This window comes from Nicotiana sylvestris, chromosome 6 (assembly GCF_000393655.2).
Source record: "Nicotiana sylvestris chromosome 6, ASM39365v2, whole genome shotgun sequence".
NCBI classification, from domain to species: Eukaryota; Viridiplantae; Streptophyta; class Magnoliopsida; order Solanales; family Solanaceae; genus Nicotiana; species Nicotiana sylvestris.
In genome coordinates, this window is record NC_091062.1 from 78,928,485 (window position 1) to 78,939,118 (window position 10,634).

General features: G+C 38.0%; 1 protein-coding gene across 1 annotated transcript; it reads left to right on the forward strand.

The window, feature by feature from the left end:
- The first annotated feature begins 1,812 nt into the window (after positions 1 to 1,812).
- LOC104223618 (probable protein S-acyltransferase 7) lies at positions 1,813 to 8,275 on the forward strand. Its single transcript, XM_009775074.2, has 5 exons — positions 1,813 to 2,470; positions 4,048 to 4,230; positions 5,910 to 6,206; positions 7,245 to 7,478; positions 7,660 to 8,275. The coding sequence occupies exons 1-5, from the start codon at positions 2,372 to 2,374 to the stop codon at positions 8,170 to 8,172; spliced, it is 1,326 nt and encodes a 441-aa protein (XP_009773376.1). The 5' UTR covers positions 1,813 to 2,371; the 3' UTR covers positions 8,173 to 8,275.
- The last annotated feature ends 2,359 nt before the right edge of the window (positions 8,276 to 10,634 follow it).

Genomic DNA, 10,634 nt, shown 5'->3' on the forward strand with positions numbered 1-10,634 from the left:
CGAGAAAGTATCGCTCCCACGAGGATTTATGATCAACTATTATCCAATCTAAACTATTTATAAATTTATTGCTCAAGTGGTGGTGAAGAAAATGATGATGATTTTTGTTAACTAAATTACTCCGAAACTAATAAGGAAGTAAGAAAATAAGATTGCAAGTAGAGCAAACAAGCACGTAGGAGTGAATTCAACATGATGGGAATATTCGGGGGTTACAAGATTAATGTCTCTCCTATTGAGTTATTTTGGTTGATTTGCTCACTTGATTTATCTAATTCATAGACTAGCAGGGTTTATTATGCTCACGAAATTCTTTCGATGCTTCGCTCGCCGATTCAAGCTAACCTAATACTATATGCCTATAGAGTTAGAATTAACAAGAATGCATGTAGATTTTATGCAAAATAATCAAGTAAGGCAACTAGAATATGTCTATTATAATCGCGAATCTATTCTCTGATGCCCAGATTCAAAAACTTACTCTATTAAATCTTATATGCAATCTATAGTTCCCACTTTTGAGTTCAACAATAAATTCGTAGATAGTACTCTATTGTTAACTACACAATAGAATAATTAAGTGCAAGATTGAATAAACAAATTAATATAATAAACCAAGCAAAACGATCGACCGTCAAACTACAATAGTCAATAACGACCCATAACTCCAGAATAATGAGGTTTTTAGCCACTCATGATAAAGTTAGACAATTTTATAAGTGTTGAATAGTTGAAAATACTAAGAAAGATGAAGAAAAACTGAGAATTCTTGCTCCCGAGTGTGTGTGTAGGGCCGTCAAAATCTTTCCCTGAATAAAATAGGAGTGAAACCCGTCACCCAGTGCCCAGGGTAGCACATCGTGCTAGCCCTGGCGCTAGAAAATTTTTGCGCCTGTAACTTACGCCCTAGGCAGCGCGGTGCGCTAGCCTAGGTGCTACACTTTGCCCTTTTCTTCTTTTTGTTCTCTTTTTGCTTCAACTCGTGCACCTTCATCTCACATTGCCTCTGGGTGACTCTTACACATAAAAATACTATGAATTAGAATAAATCATTACATTACACATCCAAATTCCATAAAATACGAGTAAACTGTGAGGCAACATGCATATAAAGATACATGTTGTAAGCACAATATCACTGACTAACCATCTCCTAACTACAACTAACTATGGTCTATATACAGTTAACTATTCTTAGTATACAAGAATTTCAAGGCATCAAGCATCTTGATGGATTATGTAAGCTAACCAAAAAGGGGAAAGAGAAAAAGAAGAAATACTTTTTTTGTATTAAAATTCTAAAGTTCAATGTGATATATGCTATTCGAGGGGTTTTAGATCCCATTCAAAGGGTGGAGGACCATTGTTTTCTAATCTTTCAAGGTTAAGCAGGTTAGATGAAATTTACTCATGAGAAGGTATAGTTCAAGGGGGTTACTGTTCCTATTTAAAAGGTAGAAGAGTATAGTTTCTCAACCTTTAAGATAATGAGGGTTTAGTGAAATTTACTCTTAATTTATGGCCAAGTTAGGATTGATCCATTAGATAGAAAATTAGGGAATCGCTAAGTCTAGTGTGTTTGCTTGAGTTTATGATTTTAATTGTTTGAGTCCTCATTGATGTTGTTTTTTACTTGTGGATACATTGCAGGACCGTCCATATGATCCATAGTATTGGTCTCGTTTTTTTGCTTGTAAAGAGAGATAATAACTACAACAATAGCACGTTTTACATGAACTCACATGATCTTACAAGCTAATTAGCACACAAAGAATTTATAACTATGATTTTCACACAAAGAATGATCTTATTATTGGACCTATTTGTTTCCCAAGTGCCTAACCACTCAAAAAGTTTGGAAGTTCTAGAGAGAAAATGAAGTAATTTCATAATTTAAGTGATTCCATAATTCGTCCCCCACTTCCACATTCCAAAATACTTGTCTTCAATCATTTCAATTGCCACTCACCCCCTCCACTTTTTAATCTAAATCCAACTTGGATCCCATTTAAATCTCTCACTTTCCGTTAACGCCGCCGCCGTCCATTTGGCCTTGGCTGTATAAAATTCACTCCCCTCATTATACCACCGGTGGAAGTGTCGCCGTCACCGTGATCTGACGCCACATTCCCTCGTGGCTGACGCAGTCAACATTATTGCCAGTTTTTCAGTCAAAGCAAAAAGCCTAAAATAGAAGAAATACTGGAGTAGTAATAAGAGTTAGAGAAAAAATAAACAAATAAAAAGCCGCCTTTTTTTCTTTTCCTTTCTACTTTCATTTCATTGACCTTTTCCTAATTTAACTTGTACTGCTTTCTTCATTTTTCTTCCTAATTTTTCTCTAAGAGATTTCGTACAGAGAGAAAAAAACATGAATGGAGTCGCTCCGCCGAGGAGTTTGGGTTCCGACGGTGGTGCCGTCGAAAGTACGACGGTTCTCCGGGCTTATCAGACCTGGAAAGGCAGCAACGTAATTACTCTATCATTTTCCTGAGCTCCTCGTACTTAAGCATATTTTAGGTTTTATAATGTTTATTTAGTATGATGTATTTTTCTTCCTAAATTTTTCTCCATTTTCTGTAGGAGTTTGATTGATTGGAATCGATTTATTATTTTGATCTTGAACTGCTTGAGATAATTGAAATCTACAATACTATTGATTTCATTATTGTCTCCTTTTCAGATTATTTGAACTTTTGGCTGTTGAATTAGTCATTCATAGTCGATATTTTGGAGTTAGTTTTGTGACACGTAGTAGATTTTAGCTTTTGGAAAAAAGTTTGATGCCGTTTGGATCAGAGATAAGAGTCTGTTTGAGTGAATTGAGAAATGGAAATAAGAAACATAAAAATGGAATGCTAATTATATTATGCTCTCAGAATCATTATAAAATGGGAATGTGATCTTGCTAGGTTGTGCATTAATAGAGAAAAGGGTAGGAAATTATTGAATGATAAAGGATTCGGTGTAGGTAATTGTTCAGTATCTGGTTGAGGTTGCACCCAAAGATGTGAAGTGGGATGAGACCCTAGGGAGACTACGGTTCAAATTCCAGTAGAGATAAAAACATCAGGGGATTATTCTCGTTCTGCTAGTGGAGGTATTAGGTACTTAATGGAGTAGTTGAAGTGCGCATAAGTTATACCTGAATAGCACTGTTATAGAAAATAGTACTACTACAATTTGAGGTTTCGGAGCTGGAGAAATCACAATTGAGGAAAGAAAAGTCGTAAGAATTGCTCCAGTAACCTTAGGTATCTCTATGAGGATGAGAAGTAAATACGATCATTCAGGAAAAGCGGAACTGCTTCAAATTTCTGTACTTTCCGTCTCTCAAAATAAAAAAGAAACACAAAGATAGTATTTATAGAACCCGAATTCCTTTCCTCATCCAGAATAACTACTCCTAAACAAAATCCACTTACCTTAAGGATCCAGAACTATAAGCTACCTCAACTTATAAAAGGAAATAAAAAGGGGAACAGGACATAAGCTCCCAAACTTAGCAAAGAAGGAAATAAAAGGAAAAAGAACCATAAGCTACCCACAAAATGGTGTTATACAATCTATTTCCAGAATTTCTTGCCAAATGTGATAAATCGGATTAAAACAGTAATATACAAATACCTTAAGTCGAAACTCTAGATAAAACCATAAGATCAGAAAGAAAGACAAAGAAGAAAAAGAAACACTTATATACTAATTAAGACCGTACAAAAGTGTGAAATGACTCAATATTCTGGTTGCTTTTATATTGAACCAATCATCACAATTCAATTTATCTTAGTTTACTTTCTCGTGTTTCTCACGGACTTAATTGTGTGTGGATGAGATTGTGATGTATTGCTACTAAAGAACTTTACTCTATGCCTTTTGCCATAAAGAGAAGCAAGTATTCCTGGTGTGTTATCCCAATTCCCAATCAGCTATATTGTTGTTTGTTGTCAAAATTTTGACAGTTTTCTGTATTCCTGTTTGTTTTAAATAGCATATCTCACGATTTTGCTACTCTTTCTCAGTTTCAAGTATTGCCTCTTGATTGTGCAGAAATTTTGTCTTCAAGGAAGGTTTGTATTTGGGCCTGACGTGAGGTCGCTCTTTATGACTATCTTCCTTATAGTTGCCCCAGTTGCTGTGTTTTGCGTCTTTGTTGCAAGGAAAATTGTGGATGACTTTGCTGGTCATTGGGGGTGGTCTATCATGGTCGTAGTGGTCATTTTTACACTATATGTAAGTTCTTATATTCTGTTTCCTCTGAAAACATGACTCCAAAATCTTTATATACCTGTAATATTATATGGTTTTATGTTGGCCATCTTATTTGGTGGGAATTAAAGCAAGCGTTCTGCCTTTTGTCCATTTTCGGATAATGGTTTTTGCCACTAGTTTCATTTACTTTAGCTGTTTCTTTTCCTGCTTTGCATTTGCATTTGCATTCAATTGGGCATAGGATTTGAAGTTAAGTCCAGTGATTCATGAGTGATAACAAGTTTAGTTTGCACAATAATTGTAGATGTTGACAATGTGTCAAAAAGACTGTGTTATGATTCCCTAATTGTGATCTAAATGCAAGAGATCTTCTGCCATTGCTTAACTTTGTAGCTTGATTACTATTACAGTTTCATCAAAAGTGAAACTGACAGGGAGTTGGTTTCTTTGACCAGCCTAATCTCTTTAGCTTCTAAAACTGGAGCATGCTTAATGACTTATTTCTCAAAAAGACTACATGCTAGTTCCAGTCTGTTTAGATGCCTTTGGCGATTGGCTTAGTCTGGCAATCTATTGCTCAACCAACCTAAGCCTTTCCTAGCTACTCCATTAGTGCATGAGTTCTTTTTAACAGGAATTCTCCTTGTAAGACCACATCTTTTTCTAGTTGTGTTAATTCTTTTTAATGTAGGCAATACGGATTGAATGCATACTTATAATAAATATGGATTGCATGGATAATTTTGTCAAAAATATAAAATGGCCAGTCATGCTTGGTTAGACAAGAGGCTGGAGGTATTTTGGATAGACAATGGAGATTATATTTTGAAGTGGATTCAATTCAGTCCCATCTTCTGCCATTATCTCCAGTTGAACAAAATGAATTGCTGCAATTAAATGGGGATGAATATTGTTTCATAAATTACTGGACACCAATGTAGTCTGGATCATTTTTTTTTTTTGATAAAGTAGTCTGGATCATCAACATTTTAAAATCTACTGAGCAAAGAAGGGGCACTAACTAATGCCAATAACAAGGAAACATGCTGCTGTCTATTTAAGAAAAAGTGGAAGTCTTTGCATAGAAAGCATGCAGGTTTCATCAATTCTCAAGAGAATAATAAAATTAAGACAGATTTTTTTCCAGATACTTTCTTGCCTTCTGTACTTGAAGAGTTTCCATTTACTGGAAAATTCCTGTGTTTCTTCCTTTTCTCTTTACTGTGTCGGGGGACCTCAGTAATTTTTATCATGCTGACGTTTTATTGCTTAGCTATAAGGAATATGTAAGAGTTCTGCAAAGAATGGAGATGTCTAACCACAGCATACAGGTGGTAGTGATGAAAATCCGGGGACCACAAACATCTGATGTTGTGTGGTTTCGTGATGGAAGTTTCGATGTTCCTTATTGTTTACTGCACTAGGGATTTTCTTTTGCAGTTTTATGATCATTTCCTGTTGTCACATGAACGTGGATGGCCTGTTTCCTTTTTTTTTCTCCGAGTAGCAGGTTGGAGTAGATGAACTTCTGAATTCTTATTACGAAAATGATTTCTGATGTTTCTTGCTAATTTCTGTAACAGAAAGGAACTACTTAATGGGTTGTCTCCTGAACTGTTTTATTAATTTATTCTATGGCCAAGAGGGAATATGGATTCATGAGTCAAAGTAGAATGTAATATAGTTTTTTTCCCCTAAAGGTCTTAGTCCTTCTTCTACTAACATCTGGAAGAGATCCTGGTATAATTCCTCGCAATCCTCATCCTCCGGAGCCAGAAAACTTTGAAGGAAGTGCCCAAGCTGGACCTGGTCAAACTCCTCAATTACGTTTGCCCCGCATCAAGGAAGTGAATGTCAATGGAATAACTGTAAAAGTTAAATATTGTGATACCTGCATGCTGTATAGGCCTCCACGCTGTTCTCACTGTTCAATTTGCAATAACTGTGTGGAACGTTTTGACCATCACTGTCCCTGGGTAGGGCAATGTATTGGATTGGTGAGCACTTTTATCCTAGTCACTTTTCTCTTGGACCCTACAATATGTTCATTCTTTTCCAGTTTTATTTTCCTCTTGAAAAGTATGACTGTTGCGTTGCATGGATGACTGTTATTGTTGTATAGGAGTGGCAAACGGGCAAGCCGGGTCGGGTCGGATATGGTTCGGGTCGAAATCGGGTAATGAAAAAACGGATCAATTATCCGACCCGACCCTTATTTAATACGGATAAAAAACGGGTTAACCGGCGGATAATATGGGTTATCCATATTATCCATGGCTTCTTGTATATGATCACTTTTGAAAGAATTCTTAGTCTCCCTAACTTGAGGAACCCCCAATTTGAGGCTTTGCAAATGTAAAAGTTAGACCCATTGGTTATCCATTGGTTACTCATTGGTTATCCATTTTCTAAATGGATAATATGGTTCTTATCCATATTTGACCCGTTTTTAAAAAGTTCATTATCCAACCCATTTTTTAGTGGATAATATGGGTGGTTAACTGTTTTCTTTGAACCATTTTGCCACCCCTATTGTTGTATTTACAAAAAAATGTATATTTGATATTTTTCTTTTCCAACAAGCCTTGCAATGATCAAGCTTATTAACTTAGAATTGGTTATCTGCTAAATATTTGAGATTACAGAATGAGTAAATCAGGTGGGGATGGCTCCTCTTGTTTTTATTCGCTGTTTTAACAAAATTTCTTATGTAAAATGTTTTCTGATTGCAATGTTCCTGAGCATCTTCCCTTCACTTAATCCAGTTAGCTTGGTTGTCTCCCTTGCTGTGATAAGGACATCTTGTCTTAAAGTTGTGGAAATAAATTGTTAGAACTTGTTTTTCCAGATTATGCTGGAAACTGTTTTGCTAGTGTGACAGCAAAGATTCTACTTTTGTTAGTGCCTTCATAGCGGGAGCCCGCGCATAGTGGGAGCTTAGTGCACCGGGCTGCTTTTTTTAGTGCCTTCATAGAAAATTTTTCACTTTAATGCTTTAGCTTCAAATTTGAACAATGTTCTGTTTGGTGGTGCAGAGGAATTACCGTTTCTTCTTCATGTTTGTCTTCTCAACAACTCTTCTTTGCTTATACGTTCATGGCTTCTGCTGGGTCTATATTAGAAGGATCATGGATGGTGAGCAGACCACAGTCTGGAAAGCAATGGCCAAGACTCCTGCCTCTATTGTGTTAATCATTTATACATTCATATCAGTCTGGTTTGTTGGTGGCCTGACTGTCTTCCATCTTTATCTTATCGGCACAAACCAGGTAATATATTCTTCTTCACAGCTGGGGCATTTCAGATGTTTTCCCTTCCTTTTTTTTTTTTCTTTCGTATCCAAAGAATTTTCCTGCTTCAGTTCTCTAAATGATTCGAACTCGTGAAGGCCTTCAATTTCTAGGATTAAAGTACTTGTTTTTGATACTTGACTCTTCTATGTGCTTGCAGTCGACATATGAGAACTTTAGATATCGATATGATCGGCGGATCAATCCCTTTGACAAAGGTGTACTCCGTAACTTCTTAGAGATATTCTGCACCAGTATTCCTCCATCCATGAATAGATTCAGGTCCAAAGTACAGAAAGAACCCGAGATACCAGCTCGTGAAGTAGCTGGTGGTTTTATTAGTCCGAACTTGGAGAAAACTATGAGCGACTTAGAAATGGGAAGGAAACCAGCTTGGCGTGAGATTGCAAGAGGAAGCGGTGATTTTGAAGGACAACCTAGAAATGATAGTCAGTTAGATAAGGATGAAGAGCTCTCGGCTGCATCCCCAGAGCTGAGCAACTCCACCTTGGCTGAGGGGCGTAGTATCCTACATCCCAGACGCTCTAGTTGGGGAAGAAGAAGTGGAACTTTGAACATAACACCTGATGTAATTGCCATGGCATCTGAAATTGGAGAGTCTAATCGGACTACTGTCAGTGATAGTGCTTACCGGACTGACTACCAGCAATAGTAGCTGATCTGGTTGCTGTTTAAATTATTGTAGAAGAACTGACAAATAGAGATCTTAAGCCAGAGGATGATAGAATCAATGGATGGGATCTAATTATCCTTGAGGCGTGCTGTTGTGTGTCTAATTCTATTTTTTTTTTCTTTCTTTTTGATAGTTATTTGATGTGTGTTTAATCTTTTTGCGATAAGGTTGAAAAATGTGCTTAACCTTGCAACCCCCCCCCCCCCCCCAAAAAAAAAAAAAAAAAACCAGAAATTTCTTACCAGTAATGCCTTCCCACTCTTATATATGATATATTATCGAGAAGATCCAAATTTTTATTTCTACTTCATACCTCTCGTCACTTCTTGTTAATTACCTTAAGTTGTTACAGACTGGAATCTATGGTCCACTGCAGCTACCACCATTTTTCTAAAGATGTACGCACTTCTTTGATTTGCAAAGTTGTCTTCTAGAGAAATTAGTTTTGCAAGGATGAAAATGAATCACAATAACGAAAGAGAATATTCAAAGGCAAGTATAACCATTTGTCTTTTATCAGAAGTCAATATTAGGAAGGAGAAAAAAAAGGAAGTGTCATTTACGTCATCCATTTTCCTTGAGTGATTTTTCCTCCATTAGCAAGACTTGTTTGGTTGATGGACAGGATTATGGGGTTTATTATGTTTTGGGTTATACTTAGAGGAACAAAAATGGAAAATAGGATTTTAAACTTTTAATAGATATTAAGAACTTTGATAAAATCTAGCTTTCAGTTTGTCCTGTGATCAAATTCTATTTAAAATTGTATGCGGTGAAATCAGAAGGCCTAATTTCTTGCTATCGGGTCACTTCAGAAGAACACCTCGAGACCCCGAGGACGCGAAGTTGTGACCGAGTTCCCTCCCTCGGAGCTCGTCGAGGTCCAACTTAAAGAAGATACAAATCGAGGCTAGAGTCAAATGGGGAACTCCCCAGACACACGGCTAAGTCTGACAAAGCCGACCTACTCGGAACCTGCGTCATGTCTAGCCGTCCCATCCCCTGCCTTTACAATTAATGTATTTTGTACTATGACGGAATTCCCCTCCTATATAAAGGGGATCCTCATCACTTTGTAAAGGGCTGTTGTTGCTCCAATTACTCTATACGAGATCAATAACAACACACTCTCTCTTTCTCTCTAACTTACACGCTCGAGATTACCTCTCTCATTTATTGCTTTCATACTTGTTCTTCACTTATTGCTCGTCATTGGCCGTAAAGAGCCTCTTTTTTAATATTATCCTAACTGTTATTCCCTTCCTGGTTACTGCCAATAGCTCGAGCTCGAGCCCAGACATCGACCTCGAGGCCCTTCACCGGCCAGTTCGAAGCCAGAGTAACTGATCTCTCGGTTCGATTATAGTCCTATTTTTGCTCGCATTTCATCTCATATCTTCATACGCCTAGCATCAATTACTCTAAACAACGAGCACAAAAATAGATCACATATTTTTAGAGTCCCATTAACAAATTTAATTGTTATTACCATTTTCACGGTAAACAATTTGGCGCCCACCGTGGGGCTAAAAATAATAGTGATTATTTTCTTGCTGGTTTCGCTACACAACGCAAGTTATCTTTCATACTTTTTCTTGTCCAAGATCTTCAATTTCAGGTCAAAATGTCTGGCTCAATGAACAGAGTCGAGAATGACAACCTCGAAAACCATGAAGAAAATGGTGTGGCTGTTCCAGTTGTTGGCGCGCCACCGCAGAACCCTGATAACGCACCTGGACCGATCCCAGCGGACGCGGATTCGCAAGACGCGCGGCAGGTTGACGAAACCTCACACACCGACAGGAGTATACGACACGACGCCCAACAGGAAGCCCAAGAAACCCCAGCCCGAGAAGAACAAGAAGTTAGTCTTTGTGTTATTTTTGAAATGTTGCAGGCACAATAGCTGGCTATTGCCCAGCTACAAAGCCAACCGAAAACTCCCAACACGGTAGCACCGGGGATAGCCCCCCAGCTGAGCAGGTACTTGAGAGATCGAGCAATAACGGATCGATAGCCGACCCTGCCATCGTAAAAATGCTCGAGGACCTCACCAAAAGGGTCGAGTCAGGCGAGAAAATGATAGCAACCAATGATAAGAAGGTCGAAACTTATAACTTCAAAGGCTACCAGATCCTGGGCGCACCCCCAGTCCTAAAGGGTGTAGATTTGAAGAAGTTCATACAACGGCCGTTCCCAGAGAAAGCGGCTCCGAAACCCATTCCAAAGAAGTTCAGAATGCTAGAACTCCCGGAGTACAACGGGACCACAGACCCTAATGAACACGTTACTGCCTACACATATGCACTAAAATGCAACGGTATAAAGAATGACGATATCGAGTCCGTATTGCTGAAGAAGTTTGGGGAAACGTTCTCGAAAGGGGCCATGAGATGACATCATAACCTAGCTCCCAACACCACAGACTCACTTACCATACT

What these genes read in the sequence shown, in the direction of transcription:
- LOC104223618 (XM_009775074.2), top strand. Translation starts at nt 2,372, where the DNA reads ATGAATGGAGTCGCTCCGCCGAGGAGTTTGGGTTCCGACGGTGGTGCC. An exon ending in TGGTCATTTTTACACTATAT is followed by an intron (nt 4,231 to 5,909) that starts GTAAGTTCTTAT and finishes TTTCCCCTAAAG; the next exon opens with GTCTTAGTCCTTCTTCTACT. An exon ending in TAGGGCAATGTATTGGATTG is followed by an intron (nt 6,207 to 7,244) that starts GTGAGCACTTTT and finishes TTGGTGGTGCAG; the next exon opens with AGGAATTACCGTTTCTTCTT.